Source organism: Photinus pyralis, unplaced genomic scaffold (genome assembly GCF_008802855.1).
Source record: "Photinus pyralis isolate 1611_PpyrPB1 unplaced genomic scaffold, Ppyr1.3 Ppyr1.4_LG1, whole genome shotgun sequence".
Lineage (NCBI taxonomy): Eukaryota > Metazoa > Arthropoda > Insecta > Coleoptera > Lampyridae > Photinus > Photinus pyralis.
Genome location: NW_022170249.1, coordinates 50,820,936 through 50,840,277, shown reverse-complemented (window position 1 = coordinate 50,840,277; position 19,342 = coordinate 50,820,936). Strand labels below are relative to the sequence as shown.

Here is a 19,342-nt window from a genome sequence, read left to right as displayed (position 1 = left end):
ACAAATGATCTTGGAATTAAGGAGTTTGAGTACATTTCCAAAATATATTTTACAATTTCGTTTTTTAGATGTTCAATGATATCCTGAGCACTTGTATTTTCTTCTTCATTATTTTCTTCAGTATTGGTATTACGAAATGTGACTGGGTCAATATCATTGCTAGAAGAATCATCTATACTACTGTCGTACCTAGTGCAATTTTCCTTAGTGACTGTACTTGCATCTACTGTAATATTTATGGGTGTTACAATGTTTTGTGATGGAGGCGATAATTTTGAAACCCCGTGAGTTTTGAGGTGTTTGTACAAAGAGTTGATGCTGCTAAATTGTCTATGGCAATTACTTTGCTTACAAAAAAATGTTGAACATTTTTTCAATTCGTGTTCAATTTTGTAATGAAAAAATAATATTTTTGTGGATTTACAAGATTTTTGACATACAAAACAAATAAACATTTTTACTTCCTATAATAACAAAAATTGTTAGTAGTACGTAACTTAGGTTCCTAAATAAGACGTTAAAGCCGATATGAACCAAAGCATTACGCATTACCTAAATCAGACATCAATGCATTCACTGAAATGTAATTCCTATCAAATTTTGTATGAATGTCGTATATATATTTTTGTAAGAAAGTCCACGCCGCATCACATTCTTTAGAGTATTCTGCATTTAGAACATGACATGCCTTAAATGTGATATCTACAGCTTTCAATAAGGTATCAACTTTCAACAATTCTGTGTTAATGCTCACATAACAACTTTCGATGGAATCTATTTGCTTACATACCACCACGGGGACAGGTTGCGTAGTTAGCTTAAATGATGCTAATTTACGCTGCCTTTCCTCAAGCACACTTTGAACATCGCTACTCTCTTTAACAAAAATTATAAATCCGTTCAGTGATTCGATTTTAGATGGTCGCCAATGCAAACCCACTTTTTTGGTTTTAATGTTCACCGTATTAAACAGCAGGGGCAGTACACGCAACGCGAAAATTTCGTCCAAATCTAGAAACAATTACTATAAAGATTGAATGTATTTGAAATATTCATACCATCAGATTGGATAGCTTTATAGTCATCCAGCAAAGATTTTATATAAGCGTCCTTTTTTTGTTTAGCAAATGTAATAATTTTTTTCGCAACCATTGGCCATTTTACATAAAAGACTGTTTCTTTATTGGGGTACGTGTTGTCGAAATCAATTTCAAACTGAAAAGAACTATTGGAAGAAATATCAATATATATAAGTAACTTACGAAATGATACGACAAAGGACTTCTCAATATTGGGTATTGCTTAAAATATTGGTCAATGGAGACCATTCGATTGGCTCTCTCTTTAGTTGTGAGTTTCCAATAATCTAGTACCTGATTCTTAGGTTCAGTATTATTTTTAAGCCATAGTAGAATATCTTCGGTTTGTTCATCGGTATTTTCGGGAGCAGCTTCTGTTGAACAAATTGAAGTTAAATTACTAATTATTAAAGTTAAATTGCTAATTATTAACGTTTTATTATTTTAAATAACTACATAGGTAGTTACAAAATTTTATTAGGTAGAACCGTTGTATGCAAGTACTACTAATTACGTTTAAAAATTTTTGTGATTACCTGCCTGTCAAAATTTAAAAAAAATGTATACATATTTCATGAAATGCTGTTTTGTTTATTCTGCATTTTTTGAGAATAAAATTACTCATCAAACAAAATCAGTTACTTCATAACTGGTATAATAAACAACTTTTAAATAACATAAATCAACGTATCCAATGATTTTGGATTAGTTACATACCTGAAGTAGTTAAATTTTCTTTTTTTGCCAGCAAACCAAATTTTTTTAATAGTTGGCGTTGGTATAAATACACATTAAATAGTTTCCCTCTTGCTGCTTTTGGTTTTCCTGCATTATTTACATAGGGCACATAGTATACTTCTGGCCTTTCATGTAAGAAAAGTTGATTAATTTGATCAGCAAGGTAATGAAACCTTTCAGACGAAATCCTGCAAGAATTATGCACGTATTAATGAATAATTTGTAACAGATATATTTTAAAGCAAGAACACAATTAGTCAAGTTAAGTACCTAACCATACAAGGAACGAGGCACGTAAAGTTTGATAATCTTAGGTGCTCTTTGTATGGGTACTTGTGTCCTTAATGTTTTCATCAAGGTAAATATAACTAGTAGGTATCTATTGTAGAAATGAAATAAAAAATGGGCACCTTTTGGTAGTTGATCGCTTTAACTCCCGCCTGATTACAAGCTCACAGAGTTTATTTCGCATAAACTGTTTTCCCTCACCATAGCTTGCTATCACCAACTTCCCCTCCTCACAGTCTAAAGCTTCTAGAATGTCCTGTAAATAATTAAATAATAAAATCCATAAGTTAGGCAATATAATGAACTTACGGATGTTATTACGTTGGGATTACATTCAAATGGTGTGCCAAGTGCGGCACGTTGAGTATAAATGAATGTACTTTCTTTCAGCTCATCTTTAAATTAAAATCTTATAATTGGTAAATTGGTCTATAAATTATATAACTACCTAAAGGCAGAAGTGAGGAAGATGTTGACCCAGACGGAGCTGGAGATGCAGTTAAAGTAGAACTTATATCTGTGGAGATATCGTCACCTCCACCACCAGGGGACTCCAATGAATCTACGTATATTAGCTCATTCTCTTTTGATGCCTGTAGCAAATAAGAAATTTAAAAATACAATACAAGCAAGTGAAATACTTATTCGAACCTCATTAATTAAAAAAGTTTGGTATTTGTTCCAAAATTTAATTCTTATTCCAAATGTCGGAATGAGCTCTTTGAGATTCTCCAAATTTAGGCAAAGAAAAACGTCGCGATCAACTTGTTGTTCTGGAAATATAAAGCAGATAAATACATGCCGCACAGTAGGTACAACGCAATCTATTTAATCTTTTCTTATAATTTGATTTTTTTCAATTTAATTGTTTTGCTTTATTAGGATTGCGTAATGTAATGAAATATTATAAAAAATAAGTCAAACATTAAAATACATTACCATCGTTTAGCGTTTATGAGTATGGCGGAAGCGGAGGTGTAGGAAAAATGCACAAAAGAAAAATTGAAATACCTAAAGCAAAATACTTACCGTGAAATGACTCCACAAGATCTGTAAATCCCCATTCTAATAATTTGGTTTTCACAAACTCGTCCATCTTACCTAGGTACAAGCGTTTTTTTTTTGGATTAAGTATGCTCTTACAGTTAAACACAACACTGACGCAGTAACGACCATGTAAAAGGACGTGGAATTGCTTGGTTTAGCGCTTTCTAAGTACAACACAGTAGTAACTGATTATACAATTTGCAGCTTCGTATGTCGAGCTTGCAGTAAAAAGTGCTGCAAGTTTTGTGAAGGCTTTTTATTTATAAGCAAAACTATTTGCATAAATTGCGTTAATATATTAAATAAAGAGAGTATTGTTATTAGATATATTGCAGAGGAATTCACCGAAGTAAGAACACTAAAATAATGGGCGAACTTTTCTTGCAAAAACCTTAATTTTTTTTAAAGACGAATGTTTGCAAGATAATATGAAATATTACTGTTTGAAAATGTATTTCTTCTTACAAATTTTTGAAATTTCATACGCAATATCACTCGGGCAATTTTGCAAAAAAAATTTATAGTCATGTTTTTTCAGTGTAAATATACCGGGAACAATAAAAATGCTTCTAATGAAGAAAATAAATCGTTACTGTTACTAACTTACGGAAGAAGAACATAAAGAAGATGTTCTTTTTTATTAGTCATCGCAAAAATAAATCTGAAGACTGAGTGCTTTCTAATATATGTTTAGAAGGAGCGCATAAAGTAACAATCGTCAAAATCCACTTGACTTTACGGTTTGTAATAAATGTTATAAAGAGTACCTTTTTAGCGCTTATATTAAATTCATTCATATTTATAACACTTCATAATTGGGAATTTCGGGTTCTGATGTAAGAGCATATGATGTGGGCTCGGGTGTGGCAGTATGAGAGCGAATATTGACATCCGGTAAAGTTGAAGTTAATGGGGAATTGTATCCATGAGTAGTAGATGGATGTCGGAGATTGGCCATTGGTTCTGATTTGATATTGGAATTTCTTGTCGCGTAATTTTCTCAATTTCATACTCTGAAACCATATACATAACTTCGGCTTTCATTTTTGCTTTATCTATTGGCGAAAATGTTGAAGCTGACCGACTCTTAAAAAAACATATTTTTTTACTACTACCGTCTGATTACATAATTATTGACCTTTTTTTCACTTGTAAAGTGGGCTTTCTTTCTCGGTAGTTGTTCAAAGTGGTTAATAATGTGGACATTATTAACTACTAGTCAATAATGAGAACTGTCAAGCTGTCACTTTTAGAAATCACAACCCAAAATTTCGCTCAATAAACGTTCTATAAAATGTATAATTGCCACCACCGTCATTTGTAGAGAAATTACATACCTACAATTATCACATTTTGAAAAATCGAACGAAATTACTGTTGATTCTGTTTACTAACATGGTGAATATGGCGATTGTTCCAAATCGCGTCAGGCGTAAGGCGAAATAGTTCGACATTATCTTGCTTGTAACTGAAACTCAACTTACACAAAAAAAAACAACCTGGTCAGCCTCTAACGAGTGTGGCATGCTTATGTGGTGCAATAATATGAATGTTAAACATGAATAAGCAAATGTCTAAGAAATATTACTACAATTCCTAACATTTGGTCACACCTCTTTTATTGGCATGATACTTGGAAATTATAAGTAACCAAATAAAAATTTCCAATGGTGCAACATCGATTATTAACGAGCTCCTAGCGAGTTTATAATTTTGCGGTGTCTGTCCGTTAGCACGATATCTCGAAAACGAATGGACCGATTATTTTGCAGGTGGATTCTTTATCAAATTTGTAGATCGGAGTTCGTAAATTGGCAATGTAGGCCAAAAAATAAGGAAGACCCTTTTGACATCTTCGTGAGGTATGAACCGAATTGCATGAGATGAGATGAGCCAAATAAAACGCAAATACAAAAATTGAGCCTAATCGATCAACAGTCACAGTACCCTTTTCGCATCTCGACCATTTACAAACCGGATTGCAAACTTTCTTATTTATGAAGGTATTTAAATGAAATTTGATACATAGGCACTTGGAATAAAAGCAAATGTAGCGCCATTCTCCAAATTTGGTTTTGTGCAGGATATGCAGTGCCCACTTTCATATTTATGGAAGCAATTAAATGAAATTTCATACATATACACTTTAAATAAAAGCAAAACTAACATCAGGTTTAAAATTTGGTTTTGCACATGCTATAGCCATACCCAGGAGCGTTTTGTATATTTGTTTAGTTTATTTTAGTTTTTAGATAGGTCTTTACTAAACAAGTTGGGCGCTATGAGCAATTTCACATATTATGTTGGTTCGATTCTTTGCTGTGAAGCATAATTTTGTTGAACTGACGGACCATTCGTTTGCCACGTACTGCATATATTGGTTCCGTGCAGCCAATCAAAGGCAAAAGCGGGCAAATGTGTAATAGCATCTTACGAAACCGAAAGTCATTGTGTTATAATTGACATTAATCAGAATTAAATCCGTGTTTATTAACTGAACATCGTGAAAGGAAGTAATTCATTTTCCTAATAAGTCAGACAATCCTTAAATTAATCATCTCACTTACTTTTCTGCCAAATAACTCTTCAATTCATTTATTTTTAAAAGTAAAATAAAGTAATGGTGATTGAAATGTGCGGTAGAGTAAAACTGACAGCATTATTATTCCACGTAGACCGGTAAGGCTTTTTTCTTGCGAATATACACAAAACGGTACATTATTTGCCCTTTGAGAAAACAGAAAACGAAGAGAGAATTTAAAGTCAATGAAAAGTCAGCGTTTGTTTATTTTTTTCTATTTGTACGGCAATAGATACTGTACCCTTTAAGTAAATTTCGCGATCCCTTGTTTTAGTTTGGAACTTTTACAACAGAAATGTATATGAAATTTAATGTATAAAGCGAATGTGTCTTACACAGATGCATATGCTTTAATGCAGAAATCTAAACAGAACACTAATTCAGATTTAATTTTACAGGTGAACTACCCGACTTATATAAAAGAGGGCATGCAACTTCATATTCGAGCGTGATACAATGACACTTGTGGAATTCTACTTTTGACGATTCACACATAGAAAGAAACAAACATAATTTAATGAGATTCACTCGTAAGAACCAGGAAATTACTGTGGATCTCAGTGGAAGGAAAAGATGTATATTTTATTTCCCACTTCAACCGCTCAATCTTTTATCATGTACCATTAGCCTCTCGTGCCCTTTCTCCGCTGGTTAAGGTATTATTGTGGCGAATATTCTAGAACTCCGGAGAGACATCGCGGCACCTTCAACTCGATAAAAGATAGTCACCGGCATTAAGAGATAAAATCCAATGCGACGCACTTTTTTTCTCAACGAACATCCCAAGACCAAAGGGAGATTTTGGAATCAATTAAAAAGTTCGGCAACTCCAGGACCTCGAGCCATATAATCGCGACAGGAAGACACACCTGTTTAGGTTTATAAAAAAACCTTAAAATATTAGACAATTGAACACAACCGCACTTGCCAATTTCATACAATTTAAATGTTCTTCATCTGACCTACGTTAGTTTAATGAAGGACGAAATCATCTGCGGCGTGAACAGTTTCTCTCAAAAACTTAAAAAATTGTTACCACAAATGATGCGGGCTATCAAATTTGGACATAACCCTGTAAATACACTAACTTCACCAAGGGTGCTACTTATTAATTTAGCCCAAGGCGTCTTGTCATCGGCAACTTGCTATAAACAATCTCCAATTTAAATTGCAAGAAGTAATATATCTGGGAAGTAAGAGTATAAATGTACAATTATGTTTAGACACGCTTTAACCAACCCCGATGAAACGAAAAAAAAACGCAATAACAGACGTAATTAGATAATACGCTTGGTTTGTAAAGGCAGATATGATGTTAACGGTGTGATAGCGAAAGTTTTAACAGTTGGTGACTAGTTTGAGTAGTTAAATAAAGCTCCAATTTAGGTTGAATTTCACGAATAGAACGAGGACACATCGCATTAATTATTTAACGTAATGCAATATCCTCCCAATTTAAATATATGGAGTTATTGTGAATTAAACAAACACCGAAAACAGTATATCTTACATTAAATCGGAACGTTTGTTGCTATACTAATTCCACGGTAAGCAAGATTTATTAGTAAATTTATAGCCTGTCTGACTATTAAAATGCGCGGATATAATCATAACAGCTAGCGTGGGTTCTATTCATTCTAACGCTTTCTTTGTTTCTATTTTGCAATGGTCCGCAGAGCTCAAGAGAATTTCAGTAATCACGTGAACCTCATTACATCTTCATTAGCGATTGCGCTGATTACACACATACACTACGTGTAACAAGCCAAGCCCCCATGCATATATGAATATGCTATTAACGACGGCTTACAGCCGTTTGCCGATAATGTTGAATGCATTTTAGTACCTCGTCGTGCGGTTTTTGTTTAGAACATTTACAAATGTTAACACGTTAATGGTTTAACTATAAAATTATTAAAATTAACTACGATAGTTCCCTCGGAATAATTTCATTTTACTAGCTTTTAATGGTTGTATGAAACGTGAAACACTTCCAACGATACTCGAATCTATTGACAGCATGCTAGTGCTTTGTAGCACTAATTAATTACTGTGTTGTACGGTTTTGCGGTTGTAATCACGCAAAGATCGCAGGTACATGTACTAAACGAGTTGAATGTAATTGATACTACAGGCTTGTCACATAAGCTCCGATGCTCGTCATTAAGATGACGTCATTAATAATACAAAATTGACAAACTTTTTATAAGTAAGTGTACGGGTATATAAAAGTATCAGGAAATAGTGTAATACTGCTACCCAAACTGATACTATGCCATCAAAAATGAGTTTTTTAAATGTTATTTTGCCTTTATTTTTGAGTGGGCGGGGTTTCAGCCAAGGCTGCTATACCAACCCAACCCACTATACAATTACAAATATCCATGCACGAACCCGGATTCAAACCAGGGACCCTTAGCACCACAGTTCAGCTTTAACTGAACTGCGCTACAAGGACCTTCGTCTCGTTCCGTAAACTTCGTTCTCGTAACTACATTGTATGCTCGTTGTATAATATACGATTGTATAATGTATAGAATTTTTGCTACAGATCATGTCTAATACAGCAAAATACTCGGTTAACATTAAATCCGGATGATGACCGAAAAATTTGTACAATTAAATTGAAAAAAAAAATGACTGATTAAAAACCTTATCACACGGTTCGCAAATGGTCTCTTTTTTAGACATTGGTCTCTTTTTTCAATGCTGGTCTCTAAAAGTCTCTATTTTTCATATTTCGTCTCTAAAGTCTCTAAATTTTGCATGTTAAAAAAATATAATTCATAATTATTGATAACCCGCAGAAATTTTACTGTACATTTTTAGCGCATAAATGTGCTATTGTTTGCGTTTTGTCCGTCTGTCCGTCCGGACTCACTTCTGCCATTTCGAACTACTTCTAGGAGAATGGTCCTAGAGTCCTGGAATTTTTTGCAGTAGGTCAAATTTCGCTGTCTAAAAGGGGGCCCTCTCACGAATTATTTCCCGAGTTTAATTAAAGGTCTCAACTCAACGAAAGGAACCGTTTTCTACAAACTACTGCCCTTCTTTCTGTCCTCTTATCAAAGTACGGCGGGAGGGGGGGGAGTTATATCCTTCATGGTACTCTAATGAAAGGTTTCAACGAAAGGAATTAATTTCTACCAACCATAGCCCTCCTCCTCGACCCCTTATCGTGATCGGGTATATTCCCTCATACCTCAAGAACGGATTGTCGGAAGAGGGTACTCACAAAGGAGGATTGAGACGTCTGCAAGAAATATATCCATTGGTGATGTCAAAACAAAAGCTATTTCGGTTAAAAAATGCGCTTTATCTGCACAAGAGTTGTGCACAATGTATGTATACTTGTTTATTTATTTTACGTACGTAACTGTGTCAAATAAAACAAGTTAAAAAGTAATCGTAAACGATTTACATAAAGCGCATTTCCACTTGCATTCATTTCTCATTTGTAAGATGCAACTTCTGTTAAAATCGTAAAAATCCGGCCACAAATATGAAAGATAGCGTTGCACATGGGCAATCCATTGTTGACGTGCTACTTCAATTTCAGTTTATAAGAAGAATTTCATTTCAATGCTTTTCTAAATAAGAAAGTTGGAACTGCGCATGCGCAAACCTAAATTTTAAAACTAATTTACTATAACTAACTAATAAACTAAGATTTTCCTTAGTTCCAAGCGCCTAAGTATCAAATTTCACTTAAATAGTTCCATAGATAAAAAAAAAGTTGGCACGGCGCATGCGCAAAATAAAATTTTGAAACTGGCGCTAGATTTTCCTTTATTCCAAGTGCCTATGTATCACATTTCATTTAAATTCTTCCATAAATAAAAAAGGTGGCACTGCGCATGCGCAAAGCCAAATTTTGAAACTGGCGTTTGATTTTCCTTTATCCCAAGTGCCTATGTATCAAATTTCGTTTAAATTCTTCCGCAAATAAAAAAGTTGGCACTGCGCATGCGCAAAACCAAATTTTGAAATTGGCGTTTGATTTTCCTTTATCCCAAGTGCCTATGTATCAAATTTCATTCATATACTTTTATAAGTAAAAAAGTTTGCAATTCGGTTTACAAATGGTCGAAATGCGAAAAGGGCACTGTGAATTTTGAATCGATTCGATTCAACTTTTGGCATTGCGTATTATATGGCTAAATCTATGCCCATATTGAATTTCATGCAATTCAGTTCATAACTAACGGAGATGTAAAAGCGATCGAACATTAAACAAAGTTATCGTTCACACGGACAGATAGATGGACAGACAGACAAAGGAACAGACGGAGAGACCAACCGGCAGGCGACAGATAGCAATGCAAAATTATTAACGATCTCTAGGATCGTTAATAAACGGCAAAAGTGTAAAATTATGGAACATGTAAAAAACGGTTTTTTGTTTTTTTTACAATAACTTTTTTGTAAGCGGTACAGAAAAAATTCCTTCCTTGGTACAAGACTCGACACCATAACGAACCAAATAGCGAAAAAAGTAGAACAATAGCTCTTAAGATAAAAAACTAGTAGCGTCGCAAAGTTAGCGGACGGACGGACAAAGTGGCCACAATAGCGCATTTTTTTTTTATTTTTGTGGAAATGCGCTAAAAATACGGAATTGAATGGACAAATTTTAACATTTATTAAACAAGCACTAAGTAGGGCCGTAATTTGAAAGTGCATTGTTTACCTGAATACATGAATTAAAGCCATTAAAGGGTACAAACCACGAACCTTTGACAACTAATTTAAATGTAAATTTTTGTTTAATCCGAATATGGAAAAAATTCCACTGCGACAAAGTAAAACCCCTCAAGAAATTTCACGACCAATCGTGTACTTATGTTGTAAAAATGTCACAATTCATAGTAACCTATTTTCTGCATATCCTCTGCACGTTGAGAAATTTCAGATACGTCATATAAATATTCATTATTATGACAGATACCTCATACTCATACAGATTTATTTACGTTTAGAAGAGAGTAAAATCATTAGTCGAATCTAATTACACATATCTAATGCGTTTTATTACTAATTATGTAGACTACCGGTTGATATTTATTTTGTAATAGATGAGATACATAAACGGCAATATATCTAAACAAGTATAAATTGTGCACAACTCTTGTGCGGATACAGCGCATTTTTTTAAACCCAAATAGCTACATTTCTTGAAGACGTCTCCATCGCCCTTTGTGAGTACCCTCTTCCGACAATCCGTTCTTGAGGTATAAGGGAATATACCTGATCACGATAAGAGGGCGAGGAGGAGGGCTATGGTTGGTAGAAATAAATTCCTTTCGTTGTCACCTTTAATTAGAATACCATGAGAGATAATACTACTCCCCCCCCCTCCCCCCCCTCTCAGGCAAGTTATAGTTTGTACAAACCAATTTATTTCGATGAGACCTTTCATTGGAATACCATGAAGGTACAACATGTGTTACCCCCCCCCCCTTCTAAAGTTTAACTTGGCACCACTAAAGCCATGCGTATGCAAAATCTGAGACCAATTGATTGTCGATGTAAAAGTTATGCACGTTTTACTTTCAAAAACAGCGTCTCGGGAAATAATTCGTGGGGAATTTGATGGCCGTCTGGCACACCTTCAAGGTATAGACTACCTACTGAAAAACTTTCCAGGAACTCTGGGACCATTCCCTAGAAGTAGTTCAAAACGGCTGAAGTGGGTGCATATGGACGGACAGACGGACAAAACGCAAACAATAGCAAGTTTTTTTTAATTCTTAAAAAATGCGCTAAAAACACAAGAACTATTTATATCTTTAACTTTTATTTTTTTACTGCGTTTACGTGGGTGTTTTTATCAGTGTGTAACAAAAGTGGATCACTAAAACTTGGAGTATTTGTTTAAAACAAGTTAAAAAGTAATCGTAAACGATTTACATTTCCACTTGCAGTCATTTCCCATTTGTAAGATGCAACTTCTGTTAAAATCGTAAAAATCCGGCCACAAATATGAAAGATAGTGTTGCAAATATGCAATGCATTTTTGACGTGCTACTTCAATTTCAGTTTATAAGAAGAATTTCATTTCATTTTGAGACCAATGTCAGAATAGTTTTAAATACTACATTTCAAAAAGTTTGCAAACATTTGCCAACATCCTACTAAATAATTACTCAAAATGTAAGAATAACAATTTAAGGAACAAGACTAGGACAACAAAAAATTGAAAAAAACTGATAGACTAAATAGACTGTGTCTATATTCTTAAAATATATTATTAATTTTATATTTGTAGTATTTATTGAAATCTGATCTAGCGGCCTGGGCCAGTCCGGCATTGCATATTCCTTACAAGCTGTACTTTTTACTAAAACTGCTGTAAGTTGGATAGAAAAAGTTATTTTTTTAAACTTCCTTATTCAAAAGGTTATTTTTATTTATTCATAGAATGAAGATGGAAGCCTACGATACTTACCGGGCCTCATAGGCGGACAAGACAAATTTCCCATTTCACTTTCACACAAGTAGGTACCTATAACTAATAGTTATTTATGGTATAAGTGTGTTATATTACAAATAAGTCACGCGAGAAAAAAGTAAGCCCACGAGGCCGTCAGGCCGAGTGGGGTTATTTTCTCAAGTGACTTATTTGTAATTAACACACGTGCACCATACAAAACTGTATCCAACACCTCCTCAAGCTGGTTTAAAACGTGGAAATCTTAAAAACTGCGTGTTCCGCGAAAAGCTAGAGTGCATGGAATACAAAAGCAATAATTCGTTGCTATGGGGAATAATAAACAACAAAAAATTTAGTCAGAAAATTTATATGGATTTACTTATGGTTCCTGTACTTTATCTTGCTAGTGAGTCCATAACTCATTAGTGGGCTATATTATACCTTACTCGTTTAATTTCGTCATGATAATGACTGGATAACATAGAGGTGTTGGATAAAATACTTTATGTACTGCAAAATTCATATTAACGAAGATATAAGATATACTGCATATTTTTGACTGATAATATCTTTAATTTTATAAGTTTAATGTAAATTTGAATCTCACAAACACAATTTGAAAATCGATTACTAACAATTATTTGAAACATAATTCCTTTGCGCGTTCACTTATTCTTAAAATCGCGCTATTTACTTCAGCTGCTGAAAAAAAGGAAACAAGAGACCATTTCTTAAAAATTCCTTCTGAAGAACATTTTTGTGTCCTTTGGCCACAATTCATTCGATATATGTGATACAATTATAGCAATAACAAAAAATTTTCTCGCATGGTGAATTTTTCTCTGCGCGGATAATAAATGCGCGATTTTGTAGGGCCTGTTAAAACTATACTAATACCAGATAAGGCATTATATACGCATAATTGGAGGCGCATATTATTCTAGTTTAAGACACCGGGATTATAATGATATAGTTCCTAGAAAAAGAAATATGATGATGTAAAGATAGAAAAACGCGGATTTACTAACATCGTTTTTTCTTCAATACTTTAAACCTAAAAATTAATTACTTTTAGTGTTATTTAAAATTAACGAACAATTTTTTACAATAACTTTTTTAGCAATAAACGCAGAAAAACTTCCTTCCTTGGTGCAAACCTCGACACCATAACTAACCAAATAGCGAAAAAAGTAGAACAATAGCTCTTAAGATAAAGAACTAGTAGCGTCTTAACGAACGAGCGGACGGACAAAGTGGCCACAATAGCGCATTTTTTTTTATTTTTGTGGAAATGCGCTAAAAAGAAAATTAACTTTAAAAACCAGTTTTTATTTCAATGGAGAGAAAAACGACATTGAAGATACCAACGTGAATTAATGTCTAAATTTGCAAGAATATAATGCATAAAATCCCAATTCTTGTAATTATACCTACTGCAGCGTTTATATCAAGGCAGTGACCAAGAAACGCCGAAGCAAAGACGACATCCGGCCCATCCCACACAAATCGCCGTCGTAAACCTACACTTCAACGTTGCCATAGGATTGTCTATGGTTGGTTGCCTACGTGGCAGTAAGCATCCGATTATCATTACTTTAGTCGGCGATCGTACATACCCAGTCAATCTAGGTTTAAAAGTTTCAAAAATGGCCAAACATGTTCTTTGGACAAACCTCTGATCTTATCCTAAAACCCCACATGTGGGGGGTGCGCAACAGGCCGCCATTTTAGATTTTGTCATTTTTTTCGGTTTTTTCTCAATATCCCGAAACCTATTTTATAACCACTTATGCCCGTTTGCACCGACAAATTTAAGCGGAGCTTAGCTTAAGCGTCCCTTAAAATCCATGGCAACGATTATTGAGACAATGGTTGCCATGGATGTTAAGGGACGCTTAAGCTAAGCTCCGCTTAAATTTGTCGGTGCAAACGGGCATTAGATATACAAAATGAAAGCTCATTCATTAAATTTCCTACACCTTTCTAGTGAACTCCACCAGTTCCACCCAGCAGGCATCCTCCCTGGCTAGATCGCGATTTATTCCTAACGCATTAACTTTAACATATCGCTTCAGTTAGATACAACATTCTACGGATCTGCAAAGTGTGAATCAGTACTTAACTAGAACTGCAAGTAATCGCGTTCTTACACCCTATACTATGTAAAATAATGTTAGATATAGTAACATAATGTTGTTCAATATAAAAATAATAAGTGTGACATAAACAATTTCCCGGTTTAATTTAACTCTTGTAATAAATACTTCACATCCACGAGCCTTAACCAGATTCTGATGCTCAGAAGGTAAATATAATGAACTTATATTGGGGTTAGTCATTGTGCAACATGTTGGCGACCACAACAAATGTTCTAACGGTATGTAATTCTGTACCGAACATTGAGAAGTTTCACGGTTCAATCTAATTATGGTTTTTGGAAATGTGCGATGAAGATGTGTGTCTAATGCTTCAGTATGGAACCAAGTTAGTGACACATTAGAATCGTGTAATAGTGAGGGCAATAGGGCACTTGCAAGATTGCTGTTCTGTTCATGTATGTAGTGCGAAACGTAATAGAAGCATGGGGCAATCTTTAAGTAGCTTATGAGGGAATAAGTAAGAGTTGGGTATGAAGTGCTCATCACTACAATTACCCAGTACAAATAAAAGCTGAAATCAGATGAAGTGAAAATCGTCTTGAAGAAATTGCTATAAAAAATGAATCGGTAAATGACTGTAGTTACTAAGGATAATGGGAAAAAGAAAATTTTCAAGAAGAATATTAAATGTTATTCTTGTGGACAGTGGTCATTTAAAGTCAACCTGCCAATTCTGCCATATTGGAACACACACTAAAGAAATCGGCCGAGCCAAAAGGGATTTTTAACTTAAAAGTGTAAAGTTCCTTTGATGTAGCGAAAAACACGCTTAGCCGCTGACATTTTCCTGGTTTTTTGTTCGACAAAGCGTAAGAAATATCAGGTCCGCCGATTTGTACTACATGTAATACACAGACATATATGCCTCGTGATGAGGCATTTCCTTCATCCCATTATTTTCTTCTTTTGTAGGTGGTGAGAAGATTTAGGGCCTAAGTGAGGTTAGTATTGAAAGTGACAATGATTGTGATTAAAAATGTAATTATTGGAGTTCTTACTTATTATATTGTCTCCACTCTGTAAATATGCGCTTACAAAACCCTCACATAGAGACAACCATTCTTTTTAAATATAGAAGTACTTTATAAGAAGACTGTTGATCCTACATAAAAAGTTCAGATAACCTTTTCTGTGCAGACTCTGTAGCTACATTTTGTATTTCAAACTTTTTTTCTTAATCTGAATGGTTACTGATAACAATAGGAAAACGTGTTTGAGATCGCGGCCATTTTGTTTTTTTTTGCCCATAACATTCAAACGCACTATTTTTAAGGGTGCCAACATCGAAATGAAGTTTCCAGGGTCAAGTAAACATGTTGAGACTATGTTTGGGCAGTGGTTGATTATTTATAATTAAAAGTATTGGAAACTAATGTAATGAGATTTAATTGTAACAGGTAAGAAATATACGTGTGCATTGGTATACCACTAAAACTAAACTCCCCTTATCATAAACATAATATCATTTGTATACAAAATTCTCATACATGACAGAGACTACTTCCACACTTTCATCATCAAGGGAGCTTGTTTCAGTACATTTGATAGAGGACTATATTATGTAAAATGACACATTTACAAAAAAACTCATTATTTTAAGTAGGGCGAATGAAATTTTAATTACATATATAAATGGAGTGAAGTTCTTCGTAGGCGCAGTTTAAGGGCTGTATTGAGTAAACAATAAGGAAAATGCCTTGAAAATTGCTAAACAATAGACAACACTGTACAGACATAAAAAAATAATTCATATCTCTACGTGCGATTCTGTGGCACGTACAAGTAATGCTTTACGCTTTAATACAACAGCGGAGATTTTGAACCACTCGCATTTTAAAAGGATTTATTTTGTCGCATCAGTGCTTATAATTCAGGTATAGAATTCAATGTAAAATTAGAACCAATCACACACGTCACCCGAACATCACGTTACAAAAGACGAGCAGGAAACAGTTGAAGTTCATATGAACGATGAACTGAACTGGAAAGCGAACATTCATAATTTAGCTAGCAAATTAAGCTTTGCTGGAGGGATGCAATTAACCAAAATACAACAAATATCAATTATAACAGTTTCCTCTCATGTTATAAATTAATGGCTAAGTAACAAAGACATTTAAATCGTTTCGTTGCTACGTGCGCATATTCTTTAGATTATGTATTTTTGTACGGAACATTTTAGCAATTACATAAGCATTGATAGTGGGCTGCAAAAGCGTTGAACATATATAATTTCTACTGAATATAAAGCTCCCATTCATTAATTTCAAACGTTCTGCTATTTAGATGATACGTTTAGTTTTAACGTGAAGGACGTCAACACAATTATAAGGTTACCAGTAACCTCAATTCCGAGCATACAATATGCATTATCATTATATATTTAATAATTTATATTAATATTAAATAGGAGCTTGACACCTTTTTCACTTAATACATTGTTACACAATTGGTCAAATAAACCCTAGTTGATAATGGACAAACTATGTCATTTAAAAAATTTGCTGGGGCTAGCACAGATACCACTTGCGCATGCGCGATTCTGCCCTTTTATGACTATGAATATGTGTACCAAATTTGGTTCCAATCGGTTCAGCCTTTTAGCGGGAAATGAGAGTACAGACGCACCGACAGACCGACATCATCGAGATTTTGTTGGATTCGAATTCATGGAGCTTCAAAACGTGTATTTGGGGGGGGGGGGGGAGATTTTTTTTACACCAATAGAATACCTCCCTTACTAACGTGCGGGTGGTAAAAATCTGATATAAAAGCATAATGTCCACTAAGGACCCTGAAGTACATTACTGTGCCTTTGACAACCCCTGGTACACTGCATGCATGCCATATAGTCAAATTGTTGAGGAATTGTGGTTACTCTGGATGTATTGATAGGCGATGAACGAAGAAGGGTTGAATGGTCAAACGTGGACCGGCTTCAAGGGCAGGCAGGTTTGCGTTTTGTCAAAAAAAAAACTCCAAGCCGCATATTGAATGGCAGTCACAAAAGATTAAAGTACGTGCTTCACTTTCATCTGAATGTATTATGTTATAGTTTTTTTGTAGTGTACTTTTGTTAAATTAGTTACTTTAATCTTGGTTGCAAAGATTAAAGATAAAAAGGAAGCACCCAGGCTTTCAGAACGCAGGCTTATTAATAAGATGTTTGGAATCGTTAACAATCTTTTTCAATTGTTGAATTCAATTAACCCTATTGGTAAGCGATGTCACACTCCGTTGAAATAGATCAATGTATCCTCATCAACTCTGTGGATTATCTCAGCAGTATCAAAACAGTGGATGGAAGATTTTTGCATACGGTTAATAGGAATATGTACACAATTAAATTAATTAACTGTCACGTAAGTGATATTGATTGTGGAAAAGAACATTAAGAATGTGTTGATAATCACCGATGGTAAAATGCCGATAGATGACAATTTTACTTGACATTTTGTCACCAATTGGTAATGTCAATGTGCGCAGAGAAAAAAATTTTTAAATGTCTTGATCATGGATTAGAATGAGCAAATATATATATATATATATATTATATATTCACTTTCTTCGATACAAATTCAGAACATACAGCAAGATGGGGATGAAGTAGAGATTAAAATTCCACTCAAAATAAAAACGTCAAGAAAAGGTGGTACCTATACAGTCCACGCTGTATTTGCTTTCCTTTAAACAGAATCCCTGCATTTGTGCTGCGTCAACCTTATCTTAAGGTTACTTTGCCGCAAAAGGCTTTCAACATCTGCATAGTAATGATCTTGAAGGCGAGGCGGGAGTATAATTATAAGATCAAACGAACTTACCTGAAGTGAAGTTGCAAATTTACTCGTTTCTCGGCGTTTTATCTTGATCCGGGACCCAATGACTTTAGATATCAAAAATTAACAGTTTGTTTTGACCGTAGACGCACTTTCATTAATTAGAAACTCAAATCAGAGGCCCGTCATTTGAAATATTAGCACTAGCTCTTATTCGTATGTGTCACTGACGCCTGACCGTAACTCTCCCAATCATATCAACCGATTGTATGGAATGAGTGGTGGGCGCAAAAGGTGCCGATGAAGGATGCACTTGCTCGTTCGAATACGACGTTGTCTTGCTTTAATTAATTTAAAGCAAGCCTGAGCAGTCCGCCACCGACGTTTCTGTAGTCAAGGATATCGGAGGAATGAAACACGATGACCATAAAAATTCAGTCGACTTGCTCATGGCGAAGAATACTCTCCTTGGTCCTACTGTTAACCCATGATAGCGTAGAACTCCAACACCCACTGTTCGCCCATAGCGTAGGATTACTCTCATCCGTGTTTCAGCTGCATTTAACATCTGGAGCCAATCGATTTTTATGAGTTCAAGGATAAGTGCTATGGAATATGAGCCGGATTAAAAGTCGTGTTTCCGAATAAGGGGCGCAATTTTAATATTTGCCCTAGCAACCATTTGGGCATGCTACGTCACGGTTCTCGCCCACATCACAAGTGTATTTTTAAACTATTTTTAATCATTTAGATGTTTTGGAAGAACCAGGTTCAATCAATGTCAATTTCTGGGATTAGTGTCATCGTCCAGAACAAGAAAGGGATAATAAATAAATAAATAAATCCTCCTCTGCCTTTCCATTTTCAGTAGCGAGAAGATAGTTAACGGCAGTCTGGGTTTCATCTTCGCTTTCCTCATCAATCGAAAGTTCGGTGCTATTTTCACAGTCTGCGTTGCACTGCATGCAAATGATGGAGCATTTTAAACCAGCCTTTCTACAGCCACATGCTGGACCAAAAAAAGCAAATAAAATCCACACTTCAAAATTGCGCTGCGCATCCGCAAAACCCAACTTTATTATTTATATCGGAGAAAATTTAAAAATGTTTCCTGTCGAGCCCCGTACAATGTGGCCAAGAATTGTTCTCCCGCCACAGCTATGTTGAATCTGCACCTACTTCCTTAAATACCTTTTGTCTGATGCAATGCTTTGGTGCAATAATTTGTAAGTTTATCAACT

The 19,342-nt window shown here is 34.8% G+C and overlaps 1 protein-coding gene across 1 annotated transcript; it reads right to left on the bottom strand.

Moving 5' to 3' along the window:
* Positions 1–510: 510 nt before the first annotated feature.
* On the bottom strand, positions 511–3,665 carry LOC116159743. Its single transcript, XM_031472820.1, has 9 exons — positions 3,135–3,665; positions 2,757–2,878; positions 2,554–2,698; positions 2,415–2,500; positions 2,228–2,361; positions 1,797–2,005; positions 1,263–1,453; positions 1,059–1,215; positions 511–1,011 (listed from the first exon to the last, which is right to left on the bottom strand). Exons 1-9 carry the CDS (start codon positions 3,199–3,201, stop codon positions 542–544), a joined length of 1,581 nt encoding a protein of 526 aa, XP_031328680.1. The 5' UTR covers positions 3,202–3,665; the 3' UTR covers positions 511–541.
* Positions 3,666–19,342: the final 15,677 nt, after the last annotated feature.

What these genes read in the sequence shown, in the direction of transcription:
- LOC116159743 (XM_031472820.1), bottom strand. Translation starts at nt 3,201, where the DNA reads ATGGACGAGTTTGTGAAAACCAAATTATTAGAATGGGGATTTACAGAT. An exon ending in TCTTGTGGAGTCATTTCACG is followed by an intron (nt 2,879 to 3,134) that starts GTAAGTATTTTG and finishes TTATATTTCCAG; the next exon opens with AACAACAAGTTGATCGCGAC. An exon ending in AAGCGATCAACTACCAAAAG is followed by an intron (nt 2,006 to 2,227) that starts GTGCCCATTTTT and finishes TAATTCTTGCAG; the next exon opens with GATTTCGTCTGAAAGGTTTC.